Here is a 27,161-nt window from a genome sequence, read left to right on the forward strand (position 1 = left end):
TTTTCCTTGAGAGAGGGAGAGAATCTCTGATCACACAGGTCTGTGATGAGGTGGGACAGGACACAACCCCCAGGGTGTCCTTATCCTTCAGCTGGGGCCTCCTGGGGTAGAGGGAAGGGATTCAGGGAATGGTGACTCCAGAACATGTGGAGAATCTCACCCCTACAGGAGTTCAGACCAACGTTTACCCTTCCCCAGTGTCCTCTGGAGCCACCACGGCGGGATATTTATGGCACGGATGCTTTCCCCTTGGAAATTGGACCATTTCTGCTTAAGGCCAAACTCTTGGCTGGACTCCTCGCACAAACTGTGTCACTGGATTCAACAGACACTGATTAATTCCCTCTGAAATTACAGGCAACACCTTTATTATGTCAAAAGATTACACAGATAGAGAAATGGGATACAGCAGTGAGTGCAGCATGACTTCACCAGAGGCTGGAAAACGGGGAATGCTGTCAGGCAGGCTATCAACGAGATCCTCAAAATGTTCTGCCACCACTATTTAAAACCAATCTTTTAGCATTTCTATCATCAAAACTGTCCATCTTTTGACAAATGAGCTTTCCTTAGACTTTACCAAACCTGCCAGCCATTGGTACTCACCAGATACTCCATCAATTCCCACCCCCAAACATGAACTGCTACCAAGGTCACCAAGCCCCCCCCAAAACTGCCAAAATAAACCCTCTGAGCATCAGTTCTTTCAAAGAGATGGCTTAGCAATTCCCTTCCCCAAGAGGAGCCTGGCCAACGTGGGACTCGGAGGGGCGATGAGCAGGTGACCAAAATGTGGCTGAGCCTGTCCTGCTGAGAGTGGCCACCAGCACCCACCGGCCCTCCCACCACTGTGGGCAGCAGGCTCGAGGGGCAAGAGGCCATGGCACTGGGTGTGCCGGTGATGGTTTGGTCACTGTGCCATGGCACTGGGTGTGCCAGCACAGGATGGACACTGTGCCATGGCACTGGGTGTGCCAGCACAGGATGGACACTGTGACATGGCACTGGGTGTGCCAGCATGGGATAGACACTGTGACATGGCACTGGGTATGCCGGTGATGGTTTGGTCACTGTGCCATGGCACTGGGTGTGCCAGCACAGGATGGACACTGTGCCATGGCACTGGGTGTGCCAGCACAGGATGGACACTGTGACATGGCACTGGGTGTGCCAGCATGGGATAGACACTGTGACATGGCACTGGGTGTGCCAGTGATGGTTTGGTCACTGTGCCATGGCACTGGGTGTGCCAGCATGGGGATGGACACTGTGCCATGGCACTGGGTGTGCCAGCACAGGATGGACACTGTGCCATGGCACTGGGTGTGCCAGCACAGGATGGACACTGTGACATGGCACTGGGTATGCCGGTGATGGTTTGGTCACTGTGCCATGGCACTGGGTGTGCCAGTGAAGGGATTATCACTGTGCCATGGCACTGGGTGTGCCAGTGATGGGATGGCCACTGTGACATGGCATTGGGTGTGCCAGCACAGGATGGACACTGTGCCATGGCACTGGGTGTGCCAGTGATAGTTTGGTCACTGTGACATGGCACTGGGTGTGCCAGTGATAGTTTGGTCACTGTGACATGGCACTGGGTGTGCCAGTGATAGTTTGGTCACTGTGACATGGCACTGGGTGTGCCAGCACAGGATGGACACTGGGCCATGGCACTGGGTGTGCCTGTGATGGTTTGGCCACCAGGTCTGCCATGTTTGGCCACCATGTCTACCCTGGTCCTCTCCACTGCACGAAGGAAGGAAAATCCAATGGCACAGGGCTCCAGGAGTGGAAATTGCTACTGCGCTTTTTGAGATGAAATCATGGCAAAGGAATGCAGCTCCCATTGCTCCTCAAGTCGCTCTGTCATCGCCCCACAACTGCGCGCCCGCTCCGCTCGTGACAGCGGGGAATGCGACCAGCAGGATTCTCAGAGTTATCAGGGTAAGAAGCCTGAAAGAGCCACCCCTCGAGCCAGCCTCTGCCTAAGAAGATATCACTAATTTGGAGCAGGATTTTGGTGTCTTTGGATCCTTGGTGTCACAGAAAATGCTCTGTGCCCAGCAAATCCATGGAGAGAATGATTCACCATTGGCAGCGTGTGCATTGGGGTGTGCAGAGCACCCCGAGCCCATCAGAGGAGGTGAACACGGTCCTACAGTGACTGAGCTGCTCTGCAGGTCCTTCCAGAACATTTCCTCAAGAAGAACCCATGGATAGCTCAGGACCCACCAGAGCTGCTCCCCAGCACTGCAGACCCTGGGCTGTAATGGGTATGAAGGGTTCATGTCCCTCCCATGGAATACAAGTATTTATTTTCAAGCTGCTGCTTGAGTGTCACCTTCCTGAGCTTATGTGACTGCCAGACCCGAGTCCTGCCCCGCTGGAGATGTCAGTGCACGTGAGGGAATGGGCTATCCCGAGGTCTCTGGCGTTTCGGAAAACAGTTTTCTTGTAGGATCCAATTTCCTTTGTTTCTCACAAAAAGAGCAGAGGTGGTGAGAGGCTGGGGGAAAGTTCTGGCTGCTGCCTGCAGACAGCAAGTGTCAGCTGGATGATTTTTTTCCTTCTTCTTACTCTGGAGGGCTTTGCGAGGGGCTCTTCCTGTTGGGTGCACAGTGGAAACAAAACAGAGAAAATTGCTAAGAACCAAAACCATCAGAAGCAGGAAACAAAGAAATGGCTCAAATTAGAGTCTTCCAAGGTGAGAATGGACCTTTCCCCAGCAGAAGCAGCCAGGAGAACTCCACGTGTCCGTAGCCCAAGGCATCCTGAGGCTCTTGCCCTTCCTGCTGGTCCGACTGCACCTCGGAAGCAGTGGCTGAGATCCCGAGGGAGGGAGCACTGCTGGGCACGGGCAGGGCAAGGAGGGCACGGTGCCACAGCACCTGCAGGGGCACCTGCACCTTCCACTCCATGTGTCCCTTTGGCAATCCCACTCTTCCAGCCAACACAGCACTTGGAAAAGAATTCAGGAGCTAAATCCTCCTCCCTGCTCACCGTGCCGGCCGTACACACTGCCTTTCCCATGCAGATGTTTACTTTGCTGCCCAAACATGTGAAAAAAAAAGCAGGAACTCTTGCTTGCTGGAGCTATTTTTTTTTTTTTGTGATCCCTTCTCCTAAGCTGTCTCTTTCATTCCTGTTCCTCTGCCCAGGCTGCCTCCGGCGCTCCTCACCCGGCTCAGGCCCCCCAGGCATGTGCAGCTCTCAGAGCCCCTCTCAGCCGGTCTCCAGACAACTTCTGCTGCTTTGTTCTCCTGGCTGAGAGGACATCAGTCCCACTTCAAACATGTTTACAACTTGTTTATTTTTGTGGAACTCGGGGCTATTTCTGCCACAGAACATCTCACAGCTATGGATGGGCAGAGCCCACTGATGCACTCCAGCCCTTTCATGAAATCACCTCAAGAATAAACAACAATATTCCCGTTCTGACATGATCAGTACCTGACTGCAGTAAAACACATCAAGGACCACCCAGCCCTTTGCTCCCTGATCTATTCCTAGCTGCAGAACATAAGGTTCTTCTCAAAGGTAACAAGAAAAAAGAAAATTACAGCTTTATGTAATGCCAGGGCACTTCAGCTCTGCTGAAACAAGGACAAGACTGCAGCTCACCAGCAGCCATGGCTCTGTTCCCCAGATGAAATGGGAGGCAGCCTGGGTTTGGGAAGCTCATGGAGTTCAAGCAGCCTAGCAAAGCTTGGAGCGATGGATGGGCTCTAGGAAGCAGCTCCTGGGCACTGGCAGCACCACCCCAGACCTGACCAACAGCTCACAGGCCTCCAGTCTGGCAGGGCTCTTCCTGTACTTGGTACTTAAAGGCAAGAAAAATGATGTTAAACTCTGCAGTGTTACTCTCTCAGGAGTAATGTTACTGCATGCTCGTTTGGGTGGAAAAAAAATGACACATTTAAAGAGATAAGTAGCTAAAATGGCCTGTGGTCTGCATCACTTGACCAAACTGGTCCAAAAAATCTCAAATTCTTCAGTACAGACCTTCCCCACATCTCTATTCACCAGTTCCTCATCTCCATCAGCACAGATTTCAGCATCTTCTTTCCAACAACACGGACGTGTCCCTCTGCAATCCTGCTGACACCCAGCACATGGGTTTGTCTTGTCACTTGGCTGCTTGGCTGATTTCCCATGTGTGGGAATATTTCCCTGCTTTAGTCATTTCACAAACCAGCTAAAAGCTTTTCCACTTGAATGAGAGAGCCCAGGCTGAGTTCTGGCTCTGGGGAGGAGGGCTGGAGCTGCTGTCCCACATTCCCAGCGCAGACGGATGATGCTCGATGGTGCGCAGGGAGGAGATGACAGGGCTGCTGTGGTACAGAATTCTGGCACGGAGCTCAGAGCCTGCTGCTAGAGCTGGAGAGAGTGAGGGAGTAAGCAGAGAGTCAGCAATGGATGAGTTCTCAGCATGAGCAAGCGCTGCAGGCGCCGCAGGAAGGAAGCTGCAGGGGCAGCCTGGTGCCAGCACAGGCCTCCTCCCGCCAGGTGAGCTCCAGGTGTCGGGAGCATCGTGACATCTTAACAGGGAACAGCATTTCGGTAACAGCTGCACCATTTGTTTGAAACAGAGAATTCCCAGTATCACCAGCAAGCTACAGACCCCCCAGTGACTGCTCCCACAGGGTGCCAGCACTGGGACAGGCAGGGGGAGATGGGGCAGGGCAGGGAATGGAGGCAGCCACGGGTCCACACGAACCAGCCTGGACACGACACAGAGTCACAGAACCAGCAGGGGCTGGAAGGGACCTTAAAGATCATCCAGTGCCACCCCTGCCATGGCAGGGACACCTTCCAGGCCCTGCCCAGCCTGGCCTTGGGCACTGCCAGGGATCCAGAGGCAGCCACAGCTGCTCTGGGCACTCTGTGCCAGGCCTGCCCACCCTCACAGGGAACAACAATTCCTTCCCAACATCTCACTCCACCTTTTGCTCAGCAGCTGCATTTTCTGCTCCCTCAATAAACCCCTCCCTCTTCCTCTCTGCCCAAAAGGCTCTCAGCAGACTCAAAATCAGGCTGGAGGGTTTGATGCTGAACCAAGTGCTTTCAAACTGGGTTAAAGCTCTTAATTATTAATAGAAAAGTTGTAATGTGGCAGCAGGGAGCCAAACTGGCAGTTTAGCAGGGAAGTGTTGGTAAATCAGGAGCCAGGGTCTTAGTCATGGCTTCTCCATCGTGCCACAGCTTCTAACATGAGATAATGCTGCAAGGCTGGGCGCATTAGTCACCAACAAATTCTGTTTGCAATTAAGCAGAACTCAACAGCCCTCCAGAAATCTCGCTCCCCTCTGGCATTCAACGCACTGCTATCTTACATCCCCCTGAAATGAAAACTCTCCCATCTGCCACCCCAACAACCATATGGGATCCTTGGAAAATGAAGGAAATTGAAGTCCCTGTGGGATCACAGCTCCCAGCTCAGCTGTGGGGGGCTTGGGAGGATCAAATATTTGAGCTAAACACATCCTGTGCCCCGGGCGGCTCCGCAGCGCTGCCGAGCTGGCTCTGCCAGCCACGGGCAGCTAAACCTGAGCTGTGTGCCTGAGGGTGACCTCCTTTTTGGAACTTGGAGCTGCAGGGAAGCTGAGGGACACAGAAGGATGCTGTCCTTGCTGCCAGCTGGGGCAGGACAGCCCTGACCCCTGCCCAAGGCTGCGGTGGGCGCAGCCCTGGAGCACCCATCCCGTGCTGCCCCTCCACCCTAGGAGCCTGGCTTTGGGTGCAAAGTGAGGGCATTTGGCCCCTATTTCCCCAGGCCAAGCCCTCCTCTGGCTGGCAGAGCTGTTCTGCTGCAGGGAGCCAGGAGGGACACCTGCATGGCCCAAGGAAGGCGATGGGGGAGCCGCCTGCTCTGCCCCACACGAGCCCCAGAGGATAAACTGTGCTCTGCCACCACCCCAGGAGGGCACAGATTTGGGGATGGCAGCAGCAACTCCCTCCACGAGCTGGCACTGCCCGCTCTCCAAAGGGAGAGAGGCTCCTTTCACTTTTAAAGCAATTTCTGGAAATGACTAGAACAGTCATTCCCCACCGTAAAAAATTCATTCCTGGCTAAGGAATGTTCCCCACATAACGTGATAGGAGGCCACTTCCAGGCTCAGATCCTAACAGAAAACAGTTTCTTTGAGCCTCATCAGCACCACGGACTCAAACTCTCATTTTTTAGCGTGTAAATCTCCTCCCTGCAGCACGAGGAGCCAACACTGCCCACGGAGGGCACACACAGTGAGGAAAACAATGGGGATTTCTTGGGCCTGAGAAGGTGATTTAAGAATGATGGACGAGTAAAGCCACTGCATAATAATTTTCTGCATTTTCTTGGTTCCCCTGATTTCATTTTGTCCATTTGGCCTCGTGCTGCTTTGCTCTGCAGCGTTCTGCAAACAGAGAGCTGATCAGAGCATTTCACTGCAAACCCCCAAGACCACAACACTGAAACAATCCAACTCGGTTATATTTATCAAAAGAAACGCCGTGTTAGTTCTGTTCTTTCTTTTTTCATCTCTTTTTTTTTTTTTTTTCCCCACATAAAACCACCAAAGTTTGTGCGAACGTTTTTGCCTCAGCAGCTCTAAGCAGCAGACCTCTCCTCCTGCAGTGGCACAGCCCAGCTGGGAGGTGGGAGCACCACAACCCTCCCAGTTTACTGGCCCAGCCTCAATTCCTCTCCCTGCTGGACATGTAACCTTGGAGAACCCTTCCCAGCAATCAAACACAGAGAAGATTAATACATTCAATTCACTTCTTTCTGGTTGGGTATTTTCCCTCTGCTTATTCCTTGTGTTTTCCCAAATCTCCCTGTGCTGCACCCACTGCTGTGCTGCCCACCCAGCACTTCCAACCCAACCTCCTGCTCCAGCATGGGCTGGAAGGGACCTTAAACCCCATCCATTCCCACCCCAGCCATGGCAGGGACATCTCCCACTGTCCCAGGCTGCTCCAACCCCAGTGTCCAGCCTGGCCTTGGGCACTGCCAGGGATCCAGTGGCAGCCACAGCTGCTCTGGGCACCCTGTGCCAGGGCTGCCCACCCTCATAGGGAGGAATTCCTTCCCAATATCCCATCCAGCCCTGCCCTCTGGCAGTGGGAAGCCATTCCTGCTGTCAGTCCAGACTCTTGTCCTTCTCCAGTTCTCCTTCAGGCCCTGGCAGGGGCTCTGAGCTCTCCCTCAGCCTGCTCCTCTCCAGGTGAGCAGCCCCAGCTCTCCCAGCCCGGCCCCAGAGCAGAGGGGCTCCATCCAGCCCTCAGAGCAAGCGGCAACAGAAGGGGATAAACTTCCCCTGCTCCTCGGGCTCCCCCAGGGCCTGCAGCCGGAGCCCTGGGCACTGTCTGGAGCAGGGAGCCATTCCCATCCCTCATCTCTCTTCCCCCCTCAGCTCGGCACAGCCTGAAGCCAGAGGGATTTTCCTCAGCTCCACGGGTGGCGCGGCTGCTGGCACTCCTGTTTGTCCAGGTGCTGGTGCAGACAGCACCAAAAGACGGCTCAGGGCTCCTTTGTCCCCCCGGTTCCCTTCCCCTGCCCCGCAGGACCCCTCGGGCCCGGCCCGGCGCGGTGCCAGGGCGCGGGCCCGGCGCCAGCTCTGGGGCTGCTGACGATGTCCCAGCTTAGCACGGCCCTGTCACCGCTGTCTGCACGGCGGGATTGGGTTACCCCAGGTGAGGGGAAAGCGGGGGCCTTACGGCTCCGGCTAATTGAGGAGATTAATTAGGCACAAGGATCTCCTTTCAGAGGAGACGCGATGTCTCTGTGAGCCAGCAGCCCCGTTCTCCTGGCCGCCTTCGGGGGAGGTGTCAGCCCTTTGCTGGGAAATGGGATCCAGGAGCGGCGGCCCCGCGGGGTGGTCCCCATCTGAACCCCGCTCACGTCCCCTGCGCTGCCCCAGCTCCTTCCAGCGCTGGCAGCTGGAGCTGCCGGGCCACGGGGGAGCTCCGGGACGCTTTCAGCACTCCCTGGGCTGTGGTGTGGCTGGAGCCCGGCACTGCCTCAAAAACACTCCTAGAGCCGTCAAAAGACTTTTACAAGGGAGAGTCTGGGCTACGTCCCTGGTTTTGAATTCGATCTCCCTGCAAAAAGAGGAACCAAAGAATGCGCTCGGCCCTTTCTCTACCATATTTCATCCGAGGTGACATTTATAGGTGGCAGGAAGACCTAATGTACCATCGTTTTGCTTTCAGGCAGCTCAGTGAAAGGTTTGGCTGGGCTCACACTTGAGATTCTGCCCAAAGGAAACTCGGACGCCGACTGAGAGAGGGGCTGGGAGAGGAGCTGGACGTGGGGGCTGAGCAGGCTGGGCAAGCAGAACACCCCGGGACCCCAAAATCAAAGGGGAAAGGCAGCCAGGGGAGGAGAAAGAGAAAAAGAGAGGCCTGGCCAGCAGGATGCTGTTCCTGAGCTCCACACAGCAGCTCCGCACACAGAGCGCCTGTCACTGCCCCGGGGCAGGCTTTGGTGGAGCATCTTTGATTCCTGCATCCATCCCCCCACAGTGACTGGGATGGATTTCAAATCCTGCTCCATTTGAAAGTAAAATTTCCATTAGCCAATATTTGTCTGAGGCAGTTTCTTTGAAGGAGATGCTGCTATGCAGCGATCTCCACACTAATTATAGGAATTAGGAAAGCAATGAAGTGCAAGATCTCCTTTTTTTTCCCAAGGCTTTCCAGAAAGCTACCTCTTAAGCATCATGTGCCTCTGAAGTTTAAGGTGCTTTTTTAGAACTCTTGCAAGGAAATCTAAATTAATTCAGCTTGTGAGAAGCACCCTTAGATGTTCCCAGAGCACCACCCAAAGAGAACAGCGCTCTTCAAAGGCAGAAACATCTGAGGAGTCTCCTGAGGGGCAGCACTGGGAAAAGCTGTGCGTGGTGGGAGTCAGGAGCTGCGGGGTGGCCTGGAGTGCGGAGCCTCTGGGGAGGCTGTGCATCCGTCCCTCCGTCTGTCCATCTGCAGCCACTCACACACCCCCTGTGACACCAGACCCAGAGGAGCACAGCCATGGGCAGGGCACGGCAGAGGATTCAGAGCCAGCCCCATTCCAGGAGCTCCCGGTGGCAGAGGGCTCTCAGCCTGACAAATCACCTTTGTTTGAATGGAGGAGCCGGGAGAAAATATTTTGATATACGACCACTAGGTCACAAGGGGTTGGCCACAGGGCTGGAGATGTTTTATGAGAATATTTGGTTTCACTTTCAAGTTCAATTTGTGTAAAGTTTCTAGACCAGGAGCCGACCGAAAAGCGAAGGAGCGAAAGATTTGCACAGTTGTTGTGCCAAACTCCAGAGCTCATGGAAAGCCCACAGAGCAGGAAAACAGATGCCACCTTTTCCTCCTGTGAGCCTGGCACACAGAGATGCTGGGCAGGCAGGATCCCACTGCTGGGGGCTTCTCTTACCCAAACATCCGTGAAACATCCCAGCTCCAATGGAAATCTGTCACCTCCCTCTGCCCTCCCCAAACCAACCCCTGCTCCTGCGGCCCACAAAGAGCATTGCGCTTTTCCACACATCTTAAAACACCTCATGGAAGGACACAGATGCTTAGAAAATAAATCCTGGATTAGTTAAGCACAAGGGAAAAAATTCATTGAATCATTAAGGCTGGAAGAGACCTGCAAGACCATAAAGTTCAACCTTCCATGTGAAATCTGTACATATACATGTGTATATAGATATAGATATAGATATAGATACAAATTTAAAGATTATATGGCCATCAGCAACTAAGCCTCAAGTATATTTATCTGTGGAGTCCACTGAGTTTGCTGCCTGTGTTTTCCATGAGCCAGGTTTAAGGACATTTGCCAGAGCCCTGAATCACTCTGGTTTTTTACAGAGCTTTCTCACCACAGGCATTATCTAGGACTCCCAGGCTAAAACTGCTCTAAAAGAAACAAACACACAGACACCCTCACAACTGTCTGCACCAAAAAAATTAAATAAGTCATAAGATAGTTTGAATGTTATGTCATCTGGAATCGGCCAAGCAGCAGACTGGGAATTTTAGGAGCCTTTCTCAAGTAAGAGGACTGGGAGATAGGCGGGTTCTGCTCTAAGCTGGCAGCAATCTCTGCTGCTCCTGAGCACAAACCAAGCCCCGTCTGAGGCACAGAAAATGGAAACCCTGAGCAGCCACACGAGGAGCTATGGAGGGAGGGGAGATGAAATAATCAAGCACCCCGACCCTGCCTGGAAGGCAACACTTCAGGCAGGAAAAGCCTGGGTTGGAGACCCAGGGCTGGGGGGCACCCAGGGCATCTCTCGCACCAGTTCCAGCCATCCCACTGTGCTGGAAGCACAGATCTGGGGTGTCAAACCTCCTGTCCCAGCCTAGGACCACAGCTGGGAACTGGTCTGCTCCTCTTAAAGAGCAATTTAGATAAGGCTGCTCTGATTACAAGATTTTACCTAATCCCCCAAAAATGCCATTTATTGTTTGGCGGCCGAAGATCCGCCCCTCGGGGCTGGCCCTGGCAATCCAAACCCAGATTAGGCACAAGACCAGAGTTTGGGGTCTGGGCTGATCTCTGAGCGGCTGCAGGGAGCAGGAGGGAGGGAGACGCTTCGCCCCAGCCCCAGTGTCCAGCTGGGACTCCCTGCGGTCACCCACGGGTGCCCAGCACACACGGGCTGCTCGGGGGTCAATCCCCCCAAGGAAGGGCAGCAGGGGACACAGCAGCAGGGGAGGGTCCCCAGGGAGCCCCAGCCCTGCTCTGCTGGCCCCAACACGCCTCTCCCAGCTCTTGGCTTGCTCTGGAGCCGCGGTGGCTCCCGGCCAGGCGGCCACAATGCAGTGGAAGGAAGAAGAAACAGCTTTGTTTTGCCCAAAGCCTCGCAATTAATCAAGTTCCTATTTCCTCGCAGTTCCACGTTCCCCACCCCAAAACGCACCGGGCAGCTCCCAGCCATGGCACGGGGTTTGCTTCGCAATTTCATGAGAACAGAGAACCAGAAAATGAAATTAACGTGAAATAGAAACGTCTTTGCTGCAGTGAGAACCACTCAGGGCCCCTAGAGTGCAGTGCAAGATGGGAGCCTGTGGAGCAGCCCCATCCCCTGGGACCCGCTCCTGGGCACCACCCGGGGGAACACACGGAATCCCACAGTCACTTGGGCTGGAAATGACCTCCAAGAGCATCAGGCCCAAGCTGTGCCCGATCCCCACCTTGTCCCCAGCCCAGAGCTCTGAGTGCCACCTCCAGGGATGGGCACTCCAAACCCCCTGGGCAGCCCCTGCCAAGGCCTGGCCACCCTTTCCATGGGGAAATTCCTCCTGATTTGGACCCCTCTGAACACAAGTCACTGTTTTTATAGTGACACACAGCAAAACAAAACACCAGTGCATTTTCCTGGCCTTTTTCCAAATTAAAGTGGGGCTGAATATCAGGGTGGGAGGAGAGCGGGTGAGAATCCAGGTTCCTCAGGGACACGAGCACTTGATTTATGAGCAAATCTCTTAAACAGAAGTCCCAGAGATGCCATTTCTGAGGGACATTCCCAAAGTGGCTGCCGGGAAGGCAGGATGAGGGTGGGACCCGCTCCTGTGCCTCTGCACCTCTAATTGCCATTATTCTTCAGGAATATAAACAACAGGAGCCACCGAGCAGGGAGCCATGAAAGCTCAGCAGAACAAGGGCCTGGGAGCACAGGGAGAGGAACTGGGGTCAGGCAGGTCAAGGACTCGTTTCTGGCTCAGCACAGCCCCTCTGGATGAGGACAGATGGGCAGGCACAGCGCGGCAGGCACAGCCTGGTCTCTCCTGCAGCTCTGTCCAGCTCCCCAGCAGCATTTAAAGGTCTGTTTGCTTCACCTCACGTGCTTTTGCTTTCATGTGTCCCAGCTGGTAATTGTCAAAGTCGCCTGCCTTTCGAAGGGACCATTTTTCCAAAAGAAATCCTACCCAGTCCTGTTTGATCCATTGTCCCTGGATCCCTGGAAGTGTCCAAGGCCAGGCTGGACAGGGCTTGGAGCAACCTGGGATAGTGGAAGGTGTCCCTGGAGGAGCTTGAAGGTCATTCCAAACCAAAGCATTTGGTGGTTCCATGATTCTGGGATGCTGCACTTGGATTTGGGATGGTGAGGGCCTTCAGAGCAGAGCACAGGAACGGAGCAGTGGCAGGAAGGAGCAGCATCAGCCCAGTCCCACATCTCTGCTGTGCTGTCCCCTGTCCCCCTGCCCCACAGCTCCCTCCCAGCCACTTGGAGAAGGCCCTGATGGGGACAGTAATATTTGAAATTTCTTTCATTTTCAGGCACGGAAAGAGTAATGTTCAATTTTAACTGGGATGCCTAATGAAGATTTATTTATGTGGGAATAACCACTCTTCCTTGGAGTAACTGGGCTATTTTTTCTTGACCACTAGACCTTAGATCTGCTCCTCATTTCTTTCCATACCCACAGAGGGCAAGAAATAGCCATACTTGGTCAGTGAGAAAATGAAATTAAATGCAAATAGACATGTACTGACTAAATCTGAGTTTCCCAAGGTTATTATTTCCCTAAATGCCAAGCCCCTGGGGTGAAGGAGGGGCAGCATCAGCCTGGGCCAGGGCTGGCAGTGTGGGGGCTCAGCCTGGCCCATTGCCCCATCCACCAGTGCCCCAGGCCCGAGGATGAGGATGGGCACCAGCACTGGGAGCACTGGCAGGCCTGGAGGCATGGATGAAGATGGGAAAGGTGTTAAACTGGTTGTATCTCCTCGGCTGGAACCACCCAGTGCCACCCCTGACACAGGCAGGGCCACCTTCCACTGTCCCAGGCTGCTCCAAGCCCTGCCCAGCCCGGCCTTGGACACTCTCAGGGATGAGGCAGCCCCAGCTTCTCTGTGCCAGGGCCCCCCACCCTCACAGGGAACAATTCCTGCCCAATGTCCCACCTAACCCTGCCCTTCAGTACGAAGCCATTCCCTCGTCCTTCCCCCGCCTCAGCTGAAGAACACATCTCTGCTAGAGACCCAGTGCTTCCTGCCTCATGCTTGGCTGCTTTCTAAGGAAGATGCTTTCTGCAGGGGCAGGATGGAAACACCCGACAGGACACACAGACCAACGGGACACAGAAACTGCTGGGACACACAGACCCAGCACTGCGCAGGGTTTGGTGGCCCCGGTGCCCAGGCAGTGACAGCTCCTGGCACGGGACAGCAGTCCTGCTGACTCACCCAGTACAACTCCTGCCAGAGCAGTTTTTCCATAAAAATAAACCCAGCCCTAATAAATAAATGCATTCCCATCGTAAAAGCCCGATTGGTGGCTGGGAAGGAAGAGCCTGAGCCTTGCAGCAAAACAATTTCCCTCTGGATTGGAGACCCTGGACTGAGCTCCAGGGAAAGCACATCAGAAGGAGCCCGTTTCCCTGGGGAGGGGGACGGGGGGAGCAGCACCGAGGTGAGGGACCTCAGCCCCAGCACAGCCACCGCTGCAGCAGAGGCTGGGAAGATGCGGCACTCGCTCGCGAGGGGGATTTAGGAACTGGAGCAGCTCCTGGCAGAGCAGACCTGGGGGATACACGAGCATTTAGCAGGGAGCCAAGGGCTTCTGTAAACAGAAGCTCAAACAAACATCTCTCATTTCACAGATGGTGCTCACAATTTACAGCTGGCATGTTTAAAGGCCACCTTGGACACATCGGTGCTCAAAATGGGACACAAGAAACACCCCAGGCCTGCAGGCCCCAATGCTGGCACTCCAAAGAGCCTCCCTCTGAAATCCACAGGAGTTATTTCTACAGGAATATCAGCAGGACTCCTCAGCAGGAATGAAGAACATCAGAATGACCCAACTCCTTTCCCTCCCCAGTTTGGGCAAGCACAGGCTCCCAGCTCAGCAGCTCCTGAGCAGCTCCCCAGCACAACAGCCCAGGTCCCCAGCTGAAAATTACACAGAATTGTGAAGAACACAAGAAAAAAACCCCAAAGTCCCGAAGCAGAGCTCAGGGATAGGTGTCACGGGACCAGCAGAGGATTTGGCAGCGCTTGAAGGAGCACAAACCCCAAGGCTCCTCCAGCCCCTCCCCATGGCCACAGATGCCGACTGTGGGCCCAGAATTCCAGGGGAGCACCAGAACCCCTGGCACGGCCGCAGCGGCTGCCCCAGCCCGGGGCAGAGTGCGTGGCTGCCCCAGGCTGCCCGCAAAGCCCACATTTCTCAGCTGCCTGGACAAACAGAAGTGTCTTTATGGAGACACGGCTGGGGACGGAGCGGCCGGACACTGGCACCATTCACACCCTGCCCCGGCCCAGCCTGCAGGGCAGCGCTGGGACAGACCTGCTGCTGGCAGCCCTCCTCACCCTCCTCATCCTCACCACTGCAAGCCCAGTCCCACCGAGGGCACAACCCCACGGAGCTCCCAAAAACACAGGCACAGCCCCTGCTCCTGGGCAAGCGGGGGGACTGACATCCGCACACACTTAGAGTAAAATCAAGTTGGAAGCTTCATTTCTCATTGAAAGGATGGATCAAAGACATTTGATTTAAATATTTGGGGTCACAGAGAATACCTGCCCTGTGGTTTTAGCCCCCCTCAAGATCCATATTTTAACCTTTAGCTCAACACAAACCAAAACCCTGTATGCTCCTGCATGTGCAGAAATGATCTCATGATCACTGGACTTGTGGAAAAGCACCAAATGGCACCAGCACCATCAGAGCCATGAGCTGCCAGTGCTCTCCTGCTCAGCCCTGTTTCACCTCACAGAGCTAAAGGCTCTGTAACTGGCACAAGCACCTGGTTCAGTGCCAGCCTGTTCACCTAATCCCTCGGGAACAGCACGGTGCCTCCGCTCCCCAGAGCCTCACACAGCTTTAAAACTGGGTTATTCTGCTGGATTCCTTCATAACTTCTGTTAAGAAATAAATCATTAGGGAAAAGGCAACTCTTGGACTCCAAAAAACTGTGAATTTGGCAACCAATCCTTGTAAGGTGCCAGCAAGACCCAGGCTCACAAACCTCATTCTGTGATAAGACACACCATTTTTTTTCCCCTTGGAAGGATAAACTAAAATCGTCCGGTCGGGGGAATGGGATGTGACTGATCCCAGAGCTTCAACCAGGCATGAGAGAGAGAAGCATCTTTACTCTGTATGTACTGTACGTAAAGCCCAGCCTTGACCTGGAGGTGTCCTACCTTTGGGTGCTGTGTCCTGCCCCCACGGCTCTCCTGCTGGGGGGAGATCCCAGGCACAGGGCTGGGCACGCCGAGGAGAGGCGGCTGTGGGGCTGCTGCAGCTCAGGCTTTAGCGGCAGGAGGAGGATGATGAGAAAGCAGAGCAGATGGTGAAGCTGGGTGAAGCCTGTGTCTGTTCCACACTTACCTTCCTGCCTGGGAGAGCCATCCTGAATGCTGGAGTGAGAGCTGCACCTCAAACCCCAAACCCAGCCAAGGAAACAGCGTCACCACGTCCACAGCACCTGTCCCAGCCATGCCGAGCCCCCACTGGCACCCAGCTACCCCAGGCATGGCCCTGCCTGCCCTCAGGGCACGGGGCTGCTTCGGATGAGAGGGAACTGGGAGAGCCTGGGGCTGTGGGAGGGGTGGGAAGGACCCCGGTGTCCCTGCGCTGGGGTGCTCCGGGAGGGGAGCAGTGTTCCCAACGCCCACCCCAGGGATGCACAGGGCATCTTCATCTGCTGGATATCTGCTCAGATCTCCAGGACATGAAACTCCAGGGCGTGCCTGGACCTTCATCTCCTGGAGATCTGAGCGGATCTTCACATGGCAGGGAGGGGAGCTTCTGTGGGAAAATGCTGCGGGCCCGGCAGGAAGGAAATTCCCCCAGCGGAGCCGCCATCGCGAGAGGGCTCCACCACAGCAGCTTCAGGGACTTCATAAATAACCCGGCCTCCCCAGGGAGGCACTGCTAAGGTCACTGCTTTTTCCCTTGAACTTTCCAGACGAAGGAAGCAATAGCAGAAGCGACAGCACAGATTTGGCCGGAGATCAACTGTACTGACAACAGTCACAGGATTGAACTGAGAAGAAAAGTCCTTTGTGCGCATTGGGGTTATCACCAGATGGGCCGGGCAGCACCGGGGAGCTGTGCTCAGAAACATCCCACGTGGGCAAAACCATCAGAGCCGGAACCGACGGCAGATGGAACCCACGGTAACCAACTCCACTGCTTAGAGTTAAAAATGGAGTGTTTGGTGCCCATTAAAAATTAAAACGTTAAATTGTATTCTTCAGCAAACTGCTGAGGTTGAGAGTAAGAAACAGCTCTGATTAAAGATTAAGGATGGAGAGTCTATAAAACGCTAATTACCATTGTACTTACAGGGAATTCGGCCTGTTTGGCTTAATTACTTCTAGTTCAAGATCACTGGAGTTCAGGCTGGGCTGGGGAGTGCTGTTGGAGTTGAGGAAGCTGTTCACATTTGAGGAGATGACAGATTCCAGGCTGGAGTTGATGATGCTGTTTCTGTTCTCCTCTGAAAAACAGCAAAACCCAAGAATCAACAGCTGCCACTGCAGATGAAGGGAAGAGCAAAGGACTGTGAAGGCACGGAGCGTTCCCAGGAAACCCTGTGTCAGTGCAAACAGGAACATCTCCCCAGAGCTCAGTTAGTTACAGACACATCACACATTAAACCACAAGAAACACCAGGTGCTCCCTGCCCCTTTTGGGTTTAAGATGCAGATACATTTAAATGAACACCATTTTTACTAGGAAAATACACACTTTTCTTAAGGTATTAATATTTTACATTCACAAAGGCGTCCAAAAGGCCACAACCTGAAAGAAATGGAAATGTACAGGAATGGATTTGTGTGAGTGAAATCAGCTGCCAAGGGATGGAGTGTTTGAGTGACAGGGTAGGACAACACCTTAGACCAGGAACAGGGCAGATCACCCAGTTCAAGTTGCTTCAGCCTCACATTTGGCACCAATTACTGTTTCTCCTTCCTAGTCACTTCTGAAGGAGGAAAAGGATGGGTCTCTGCTCGGTTTTGGCTCAGCTCTTCTGAAATGCAGAGCAGCAGAAGTTTGCCTTTGGATCTGATCCGGAACGGGATGTGCTGGGCGTGCCCCAGCGCTGGGGAGTGCTCTGCTGACAGACCAGGGCTTCTCAGAGATTCCCATTTCCCTCCATCACATCTGTGGAGAGACCTCCCCATCGTTTGTTTGTGTAGCACTGACTCGTTGTGCATCTCAAACAGCCACCACAGCACGGGCCCTCTCCTCAGGTCGCTGAAAATCCCATTAACTCATTTCCAGGAGATGCCTTTGCATAGGAGCACTAATTGCAGTTGTGAGAAGCAATTAGCAACACTGATGGCATGCGAGCAGCCCCGGGCAGGGAGCGGCTGCTTCTGGGATGCTGCTTTCCTGAAAGACAGGCACCAGCTGGAAAACACAGAGTCCTACTTCAAGGATACTTCTTTCCAAAATTATTTTTCCAGTGCACAACAACATGGTCAAACTACAACCCAAAAGCATGTAGTGATAGGGAATCCTTGCTCTCAGTCCCTTTAAATTCCACCTCTATTTCAGTGGGGAGAATGTGGAATATTAATCTGTATTCTGTGCACATATAAAGGGGGGTAAAAGAGTGCAAGAGGAACTCCTGGGTTGTGTGAAAGGTTAATCCTGAGCACACAGCAGGAAGGAGCTGCCTGTAAAACAGCCTGGCAGGAGGGTTGGCTTGGGCTGTTGGGGCAGCTCTGCCACCCTCCAGAGGGAAATGCCACTTCACCCAAAGGATGGTGGCTGCCCAGAGCAGACTCCAAGGCTCCTTGTCCTGCTCCTTCTCTGGAGCTGCTGCATTTCCCAGGTACCTGGACAGAACCAGCACCTGCAGGGCAGCAGGACAGGGCTTGGTTTAGCTCAGGTTGAGCTTATCTTCCAGAGATGAGCCAAGGGTGTGTGATGTTGATACATGGGTTTCATTAATCTCCATCTGCAATGGGCCACCATGGGAACAAGCAGCACAGACATTTCTCTGCCCCCAGCTCCGAGAAAGCTGAACCCTCAGGCCTCAGAGGGCAGCAGCACCTTGTCATGAAAGAGATGATCCATGCAGAAGACAAAGAGGGAAAAGTGAAGAGAAGCAGAGCACTGACCCCCACAAATACTGCCAGGCAGACGTGATAGCCAGCAGATGAAAAAAAGAAAAAAAAAAAAAAAATCAGGTGTCTAAGGACCTAAAAACCCCAAATCTCTCTGGTTTTGCATCTGCCAGAGCAGGTTTTAGGCAGCCCACGAGAGGCCACCTGTACAGAGCTGGCCAAGAGCAGGGACTGCCAGTGCTGACCCGGCCAGCCCCGAGGCCCTGAGGAGCTGACCCGAGCCCCCAGAGCGTGGACTGACACCAGCTCATATCTGCAAGCATCTTCTGCCCGAGGCTGAGGGCTGGGAATAAGCTCCATAAGCTTGGCAGCTCAGCGTGGATTGTCCCTCTAATCTCCACAGCAGCCACGAGCCAAGAGCGAGCTGGGAGCCACAGAGCTGGAAGTGCCTCGGCTCAAGGGGAAGGGGGAGGAATGGTAGAATCTGGAACTCCTGCTTTAGTTGATTTCCTCCTTTTTAAAAGGCTGAAACTCTACTTTGCTTGATGCTTTTGAAAGCTCGTGTGAAGGATTCTTTGCTGGAAGATTTAGTTTGGTCTGACAGCTACGAGAGCAGAGCTGCCCATCAGCTCAAGAGCATTTCCAGCACACAGAGAAAAGAAGAGCCTTTCACCCCTTGCCCAAAGTTTGTATCTCCAGTGGGAAATCAGGCAGGCAGAGCCACTGGAGCCTCACCAGAGCCTTTGTCTCCAGGAACACCGTGCTGGGCCAGGGCTGTGCCTGATAACTGATCCAGGGCACGTTGGTGACGGTGACCCCAGGGAACAGAGAGGGGATGACAAAAGAACTGGTAAGGAATAAAATGGTGTTTGCTGTGTTGGTGACACTTGTGCCACAAGAGCTACTCCCTGGGTCAGATATGGATAAAAATGGAAATGCTTAACAACAAAATAATCACTATAATCATAGATTAATTATGATTATCTAATCTGCTCCCTGTGTGTTGAATATGATAATTTTTGACTTAGCCACAGCTTGGTGTGATGAATGCCAGAGAAAATCTAGGAAAGATACTGGACTTTGATGAACAGATTTCAAGTGATGAAAAATCCACCATCCCACTCCACTTCTTTTTAAGTCAAACTGCTCCCAGTCTTAAAAAATGTGCAGCCTGCTCCCATTTAGAATGTTTCTAGCTTCAATTTCAACTTTCAATTTCTGTGGTGCTCAACTGGGCTTGAGCTGCTGACTAAGCCCTTGTGCTTCACCCTGACTTAAGAGCCTTGGTCTGTCTCCAGACCAGTAAGAAAGGAAAGGAAGCCGAAAAGAAGAAGAAAGGAAACCTCACATATTTCTCGTGACGTGCAGCAGGGAAGGCAAATTAAACAGCAGTGACTTCCCAAAGACACAGGAGGCTATAGACTGTCAGGAGGAAAAACAAGAAAATGTTGCTTCACGTGGGAATAAATAAATGCAGAAATAAAGACATGAGCACAGTTCTTCTCCCAGGCATGGGGAGGATGGCACACGGAGGCTCCAGCAGCCCGGAGAGCCTGGAGGCTGACATCCACTGCTCAGTTAGCAGCAGATAAATTACTGGGCTGAAAGTTTTCAAAAGCAGCGTCTGATATTTGAGGCTGCACCGAGAGCCGTCCCACACCATTTCCAGAGCACGCTCTGGGGCCACCACTGCTTCCTCAAACCCACGCGGATCTTTCCGACACCCGCCGAAAGGAGAGCGCCCGGTCATTAACAGTAACTTAATCAGACAAACCCACGTGTTTTGAGAGTCAGCAAAGTCCACAGCGACCACTCTGTGCACCCTGGGGAGCTGGTTATCCCCAGCCCTCCCTGCTCCTTGCTCCACTTGTGCTTGTCCTGCGCACCAGGAGACTCTCCTGCTTTTTTACCAAACTGGGAGAGCTCCCTGCGTGCAGCTGCCTGGCTCCAGGAGCACACGGGCAGGAGGAACCGGAGCGCTGGGAATTGGGTTTACTCTGTAACACGACACAACGGCCTGAGCAGACACATTTCTGCCACCCCACGAGCAGGGCTGGGGCCTTGGCGCTTTCACCCAAATATCTGGAGCATCAATTAGTGACAGAAATGGAAAGATGAGCTCCAACATTTTTAAACTGCCACGGTACATAATCCTCAGGAAAATGCCAAACCTCCCGGCCGAGTTTTCCTGTCTGTAAAAGGCAAAGTGCCCGAGGGCATCCCAAAAGGGGCCATCCCAAAAGGGGGCCATCCCAAAGGGGTCATCCCATAAGGGCCATCCCAAAGGGACCATCCCAAAGGGGCCAATCCCAAAGGGGCCATCCCAAAGGGGCCACCCCAAAAGGGGGCCATCCCAAAGGGGTCATCCCATAAGGGCCATCCCAAAGGGACCATCCCAAAGGGGCCAATCCCAAAGGGGCCATCCCAAAGGGGCCACCCCAAAGGGGCCATCCCAAAGGGGCCATCCCAAAGGGGCCATCCCAAGGTGGCCAATCCCAAAGGGGCCACCCCAAAGGGACCATCCCAAAGGGGCCATCCCAAAGGGGCCAATCCCAAAGGGGCCAATCCCAAAGGGGCCACCCCAAGGGGGCCAATCCCAAAGGGGCCACCCCAAAGGGGCCATCCCAAAGGGGCCATCCCAAAGGGGCCATCCCAAGGGGGCCACCCCAAAGGGGCGGCCCCGCAGGAAGCTGCCCTTGCCACAGGTGTGGCACCCGTGCCGTGGCAGCTGATGGCAGCGATGACGGGCCCGGGAACACGAGAAGGGGACACGCAGGGGCCCGTCAGGTGGGGAGGGGACAGCAACACTTTATCCCATGCTAAGGCAGCCTGGTGTGGAGCCCCGGCTAAGGGCTTGGATGCCAGGAGAGATTCCACTCCCCACCAATGCAACAGCAGAGGAAACCGAAGCCTGACCCCGTTATGGAATCACCCCTCCCACTGCCAGCAGGAAAACCGCAGGGGAATGGCGTGGGAATGACAGTCTGTTAGGCACGATTAGGGCAAAGCTGGAGGGCAGGGAGGGCACTCACGCTTCTCGTTGGGCTGGGGCGTGTGGAAGAGCGTCAGCGGCCGCTCGCTGCACGAGGGAGGCTTCGACTCCGTGCTCTTCTTGCGGGATAACAGCAGCTGCGAGTTCGACGCCGGAGCCTCTGGCACCGTGTTAAATATCTGTTAAAAATAATAAACAAGTTGTTCTTTGGCATCACCCCGTGGAACAGGACAGCTGCCCACCTGCCTGGGCTGCGCTGCTCCACGGCGCAGCCTCTGAGGAAGGCGTGCACACAACAGGGCAACATTTTGGGGATACATTCCTAAATCCCACATTCCCGCTCTGTCTGCGCTCCTCTTTTTTCCACCCAAGGTGAACACTGCAAGCTATGAAGAACCCTGGCATTCTGGCACTCTGCTGACTTTTGGGGTGCAGGTGATGACGAGCAGCGCAGGCAGAGCAGCCAGTGTCCCCCCTGTGCCCCCACTGCGTGACCCCGGCGCCCACGCTCCCACGGCTGCAGACCAGCTTGGGAAAGTCTTTGCAATGTCCAGCCACAGCTGTCAGAAAACTGAGTAATCACATTTTTCTCAAGGGGATAAAATTTTAAAACTGCATGAACCCAAAGAGCAGCAGCCTTGCTGGTTGCTGATACTTGGTTATGTACTGTTCCTTTTCTGGACCTCCAGGCTCAGACAAGGGCAGTGACCTCTCCAGACCAGCTCTCTCCAAGTCTCTCTCCATTGCTAGAGTCCATTAAACCAACTCCTCAGCGTCCTTCCTGCTCTACCTGCCCCTGCCAGACAGACAACTGACATGCCAGGCTTTCCCAATAGGAAAAGCACACACTGGCACAGCTCTCTGCTCGAGTCAGAACTGGATGTGGACTTAGAGCCGTGATGCCATCCCAGCCAGGGCAAGCTGGTTTCCACTTCTGCCTTCGCTGCCCAAATGCACAAATCCGTTACTCCTTTCCAAGGAAAACCAGACTGACAAAAGATCACGATCAGGGAACTGCCCGCATTTAGAAGAAAACAGTATTTTTTAGCACATGCCGCCAGGGAGGGACAGCCAGGACCTCGGCCCCACCGAGCCACCACTGCTCCACTGACAGACCACAGCATCCATGGCCAGCAAACACAAATGCATCAGGACTCAGATCAACACTGTGGATAAAGCCAGTACTTGGATAAACCTGGATTTAGTCAGCAAAGAGTCAGCCAAGGTGTGCATCTCACTGGTTTGCTTTAGTGTTCACCTCTCTTGAAACGAAGGACAAATTCTCATTAAACAGTGGGAAGCGGGGAGAGAGGGAATTTCTGTGATGGAGCCACGGCCATGCTGACTCACACTGGGACGACCACACACAAGGCTGGCTACCAGCAGCACTGGTTACACAACCACAGCCCCAGGACCAGGGGCCAGCTGCCCCCTCCCCGGCACAGCCCCACCGTGGTGCCACCAGCCATGGGAGAGGGAGGCCTGGGAGAGGGGGCTGCCATGGGCAAAGAGGGACCAGTTCCTTTCCATAAACTACTGACACGAAAGAAGCAAGGGAAGCTGTTACCTTCTCATGGTTTTCTATTAAAATTTCAATCACAATGTTCTGGAATTTGATGTCCATAATGGCAGCCACTGTTTCCTCTTGAGGTCGAAGCAGCGTCGGCCCAAACACCACACCCAGATTAGCAACAGTCATCAGGTTCTGCTTGTGATTATCTGCAACTCTGGGAAAAAAAAAGAGAGAAAGAAAATGAAGTAGGTGATAGAACTAATCCCCAGGGAACCCCCTCCCTGCCTTCCCTGCCTCGTGGCTGGCACAAGGCTTACAATGCTGTTTACATTTTTCACACTCCTGGTGAGCTCCTTGAAGGCTCAGCCATGTGGAAAAGTACAAATTTAACTGTTGTGCTCCTGGAGACCTTTCAGCCTCCATGAATTGACTAATCCCACAAAACCTCAACCCCAGGCCAGCCACTGAGCCTCATGCTGCAAACCACTCCCAGGAAAACATCTTGAATCATTAATGCTTAAAGCCCTTCTGAAAACAAATTGTTGGACCTCTGACACGCGCTGCTCTCCAACTCAATGAGTGACCTCATATGTTCCAAAGGCCAATTCCTTCCCAGCCATTCCAGCACCAGAGGTCAGACCCCTCTGGCCCAGCCAGGCCGGAGGGAGGCCAAGATGGGGCTTTTCCCCCAGATCCCCGTGCCCCACGTGCTCCCCTCTCCATGGCACAGGGACCCCCACAAGATGGGGACACAGGGACACCCAAGCCCTCCTCCTCACCACCTCCATCTCTTTCAGTTCACCAGGGGGCACAGACCAGCTCAGCAAAGCGAAGCAGCTCACGCTGAGCACGTGGCTCCCTGGCTGTGGTGTTTGAGGGGTCACCCTGGAGCAGCTCCTGTTGGCACCTGCCCTCAGAGGTGGCACCTGCCCTGATGGGACACATCCTCTGCTGTGCAGGGCACGCAGCACCAGGGACACGGGCAGGTGTCCCTTGGCCATGCTGGGCTGCGCAGGGAGCCCTGGCTGAGGCTGGGACAGAGCTCACCAGGTGCCCTGGACACTGCTGAGTCACACGGGGACACGTCCAGGGCACTGTGACCTGCGGTGCAGCCCCGTCTCCAGGAGTCTTTCTTGTGGTTTGCTCCTGACCTCTTCAACCAGGAACCGTGGTGGCTTCAGGCTGTGTGCTCACACACAGCCTGAGGGGGTTTTAGTGTCTTTTCCCTCACTTTCTCTCCTGTTTCCCTGGACAAATGCAGCAGGCCAGCACACAGTGAGGCTCAGACTCACTTGCTGGACTGACCCTAAAATTTATGAGTTTCTACCATCGATCTTGGGGTCAAGACATTCATGTGCAAGCTCAGCATAGTTCAGCGCACCGCAAGCCCAGGCTGGCTAAAAGGCAAAGATCCATCCTTTTCATCCTTTCCATCCTTTTCCATCCAAATCTCACCTGAACTGGTGAAGAACTCATCCCTGCATACAGCACAGGGGCCTCATCACAAAGGGGATTCAGGGCTGCTGGCTCAGCTGTCCCCAACAGCAACATCAGCCCTGCTCAGTGCCTGGGCAAGAAGCCTCGTGCTGGTGCACCTTTCATCCCTGGGGAACAGGCAGAGCTGTCCCTCCACTGAGTCTGCTTGGGATCCATCCTCAGAGTGGGGACGTCCTGGCCAAGGCCCTGGGGAGCTGGCAGGACCTCCCTGCTACCCGTAACTCCCCCCACTGCCAGGAAGCTCTGAATATTTGATCACAGCCTGCGGGAAAGCTCCGCTGTCAGTAAACGGCTGGGACAGATGGGCTGCCCCAGAGATGACAGCCTGGGCAGAGGGGATGTGCTGCTCACACTGCCAGGCTGGCCATCCTCACCCCTGGGCGGGCACAGAGCCTCTCCCCATCCTCATCCTCATCCTCATCCTCACCACAGCCAAGAGCTCGCCAAGCTGCTCATGGCCACGCCAGCACCACCGAGCTGGGAGGGGAAACAAACTCTGCTTAGGGAGTCACAACCTCACGGAGCAGCAAGAAAGGCAGAACAAGTCCAATATGAAACAATACACACTAAATAATTCTTACATGGGGATTCAAACCTACCCCCCACTCCCACCCACATCACTCACAGATCCCAACGACATTTTTGCATTGCAAAATTGCATTTCAGACACACTTCACATGCTCCTAATTGGATATGGAAAAACGCAGCTGCAGCCCAAACGGCTTTCAAAAGCACTAATAAAATAATAATTTTAATGATGTTCTGTGGTTAGTAAAACAATATTCATTTATAAAAAAACAACTGAATTGATCTAAGTCGCACAAAATTAGGTGCCTCCATTTCTCATTACCGTTACCATGTCCTACATCACTCTAATAAATTGCACTGTCATCAGCTCATTACAGGGAGGCAGCTGAGCGTGGTCCTGGTAATTATTTCAGACTGGGCTATTAATGGCTTCGCAGGCAGGACATGGTCCCACAGCACCAGGGTGTGCCCAGGGCCTGCCCACTCACCCCAGGGTGCTGGCCCTCGCCTCCACCACCAAACCCCTCCTCAGTGCTCTTCACTTTGCCTCTGGAAGCATGGGAGCCCTTCTGCAGCTGTGCACTCCGGCTCCTTTCTGGAGTAAAAACCTCAGTGCCACACCAGCTCCTGCTCTGCAGCCCAGGTACTTTTCCAGCAATAGCTATCCCTGCACCGGATCACCACAGCCATGCTCCAACACATGATTCACCTTTCGCATCCTTCAAATTCCCCATCCATTACCCACAGGATAATTTACTCTAAATTATACCTTTTCATCATCCTTTGTGCTAGGAAATAACACCGCAGTTTCTAAAGATGGGTGCTCTCAGCCCAAAGTGGGCTTAATGCCGGGGCTGTTCGGCAGGGACTGTCAGTGCCATTCCTGAGCTGCTCTTTAGAAGTTTTCCAAGCATTCACTGTATTTTCCCTTTAACCTGCTGTTTCTTTCCGGCCCTTGGTGCACTCTGAACTGCACCGCCGGTCATTTCTACGGGTCCTTTTCCTGCTCCTCGCTTTACGGGAGTCACATCCAGCACAGGAGAAAGGCAACAACTAATGGAGGAGAGTGCAGAACCTCCTCACTTCACTGCTGCTCGGGGCTCACAGCCAGGCTACCACTGGCTTTGGGACTTTTGGGACTCCGGGCCGATCCTTCTCGTGGCAGCACACGACGGCTCCCACTGCGTCCCTCGGGGATCAGCGGGAGATCAGCCTGGGGGTGTGGGACAGGCAGAGCCCCTCGGCCAGGGGAAGGTGTGTGCTCAGCCTGCAGCAGCTCCAGCAACACCTCACCCAGCTGGTGCTGCCCCAGCAGCCGTGCTGGGCGCTGGCAGCGCCCGGCTGGTGCCACTGGGAGCCAGCCCTGCCGCGCCCTGGGGACAGCCCCGGGTGTCCCGGGCACTGCTCACTGCCTTCCAGCAAAACACAGCAGAGAGGGAGTAAATCCATGTTGGGTGTTAAATTAGATTATGCCCGGGTTGCCTGGATACCGTATAATCACTGCCATGACCAAACACAATTTAATACGGGGTAATTGGTAGCCAAGGCTCAGTGCAGGGGAAGCAGGGAACAGTAAATATTCCAGTGTGGTCGGAGCTCTGGTGGGTGCCACAGGGGTTCCTGGCTCTGCTCCCACACAACTCCTGCCTCCCGTGCCTGGAATGACTTCCTACATGTATTTTATAGATGTATTTTTATATATGCATAAACTGCTGCCTGTGTATTTTATATAAACACGTAGTTTATATACAGAACGCATGTATCTGAACCCCAGCCAAAAGTGCCATTATTAGTTCAAATATTTTTCCTGATTCAGAATAAAAATCTCTGAGCAAGAAAACCATCTGAAGGGAACAAAAGGAAAGTCTGGAGTGTTTCTATTTCCGTGCCTGGGACAAACCTTTGCAATCAAAGTGCTTGTTGTGGCTGGCCTAGCAAGTCCTCACAGGATAGAAAATAATGCAACTCGTTCCTCTTGCTACAGGTAAAAATCCATCCCCTGTCTGCCACCACCAGAAGAGCTGTTTAACGTGAAAAGCCAATCACACAGAGGCCAGCAATCCCCAAAATTATTTGGGCTGCTCTGGGTAGTTCAGTAGGAATTAAACGCCTTTGACTCTGGACATAGAGGGAAGGTAAAAAGCAGAGGGAGCAGAGGCGGCACGTTGGGTGCCGAGGCATCTGTGGCACCAGAGCCACCAGCCCCGTTCCCATGAAGCTTGTGCAAAGAGTCATGGAATCACTTAGGTGGGAAAAGCCCTCCAAGGTCATCCAGCCCAACATCCAGCACTGCCAAGGCCACCACGAAGCAATATCCTCATCTACACAGTTTTAAATCCCTCCAGCAATGGTCACTCCACCACCTCTCTGGGCAGCCTGTGACAGGGCTGGACAACTTTTCAAGGAAGGAATTTTCCCTGATATGCAACCTGAACCTCCCCTACTGCAACTTGAGGACATTTCTTTTTGTCCTGTCACTTGTTACCCAGGAAAAGAGTCTGACTCCCACTCACTTGCCAACAACCCCCTGTCAGGGAGCTGTGGAGAGCCAGAAGGTCCCTCCTGAGCCTCCTTTTGTCCAGGCTGAGCCCCTTTCCCAGCTCCCTCAGCTG

General features: G+C 53.8%; 1 protein-coding gene across 4 annotated transcripts in view; it reads right to left on the reverse strand.

The window, feature by feature from the left end:
- The window catches only part of ARHGAP26 (Rho GTPase activating protein 26), a 103,993-nt gene that overhangs the window by 7,397 nt on the left and 69,435 nt on the right, over nucleotides 1-27,161 (reverse strand). For 2 of the 4 annotated variants that reach the window (XM_040078076.2, XM_040078075.2), the window contains exons 18-20: nucleotides 22,579-22,738; nucleotides 21,052-21,190; nucleotides 16,287-16,440 (exon numbers count right to left, since the gene is read on the reverse strand). In XM_040078076.2, coding sequence (XP_039934010.1) covers nucleotides 16,287-16,440; nucleotides 21,052-21,190; nucleotides 22,579-22,738 — 453 coding nt within the window. Of the gene's footprint in view, nucleotides 1-344; nucleotides 2,608-4,024; nucleotides 4,381-16,286; nucleotides 16,441-21,051; nucleotides 21,191-22,578; nucleotides 22,739-27,161 lie in introns of those variants that run through there. The other 2 variants (XM_040078077.2, XM_040078078.2) reach the window with 2 other exon arrangements.

This window comes from Hirundo rustica, chromosome 14 (genome assembly GCF_015227805.2).
Source record: "Hirundo rustica isolate bHirRus1 chromosome 14, bHirRus1.pri.v3, whole genome shotgun sequence".
NCBI lineage: Eukaryota > Metazoa > Chordata > Aves > Passeriformes > Hirundinidae > Hirundo > Hirundo rustica.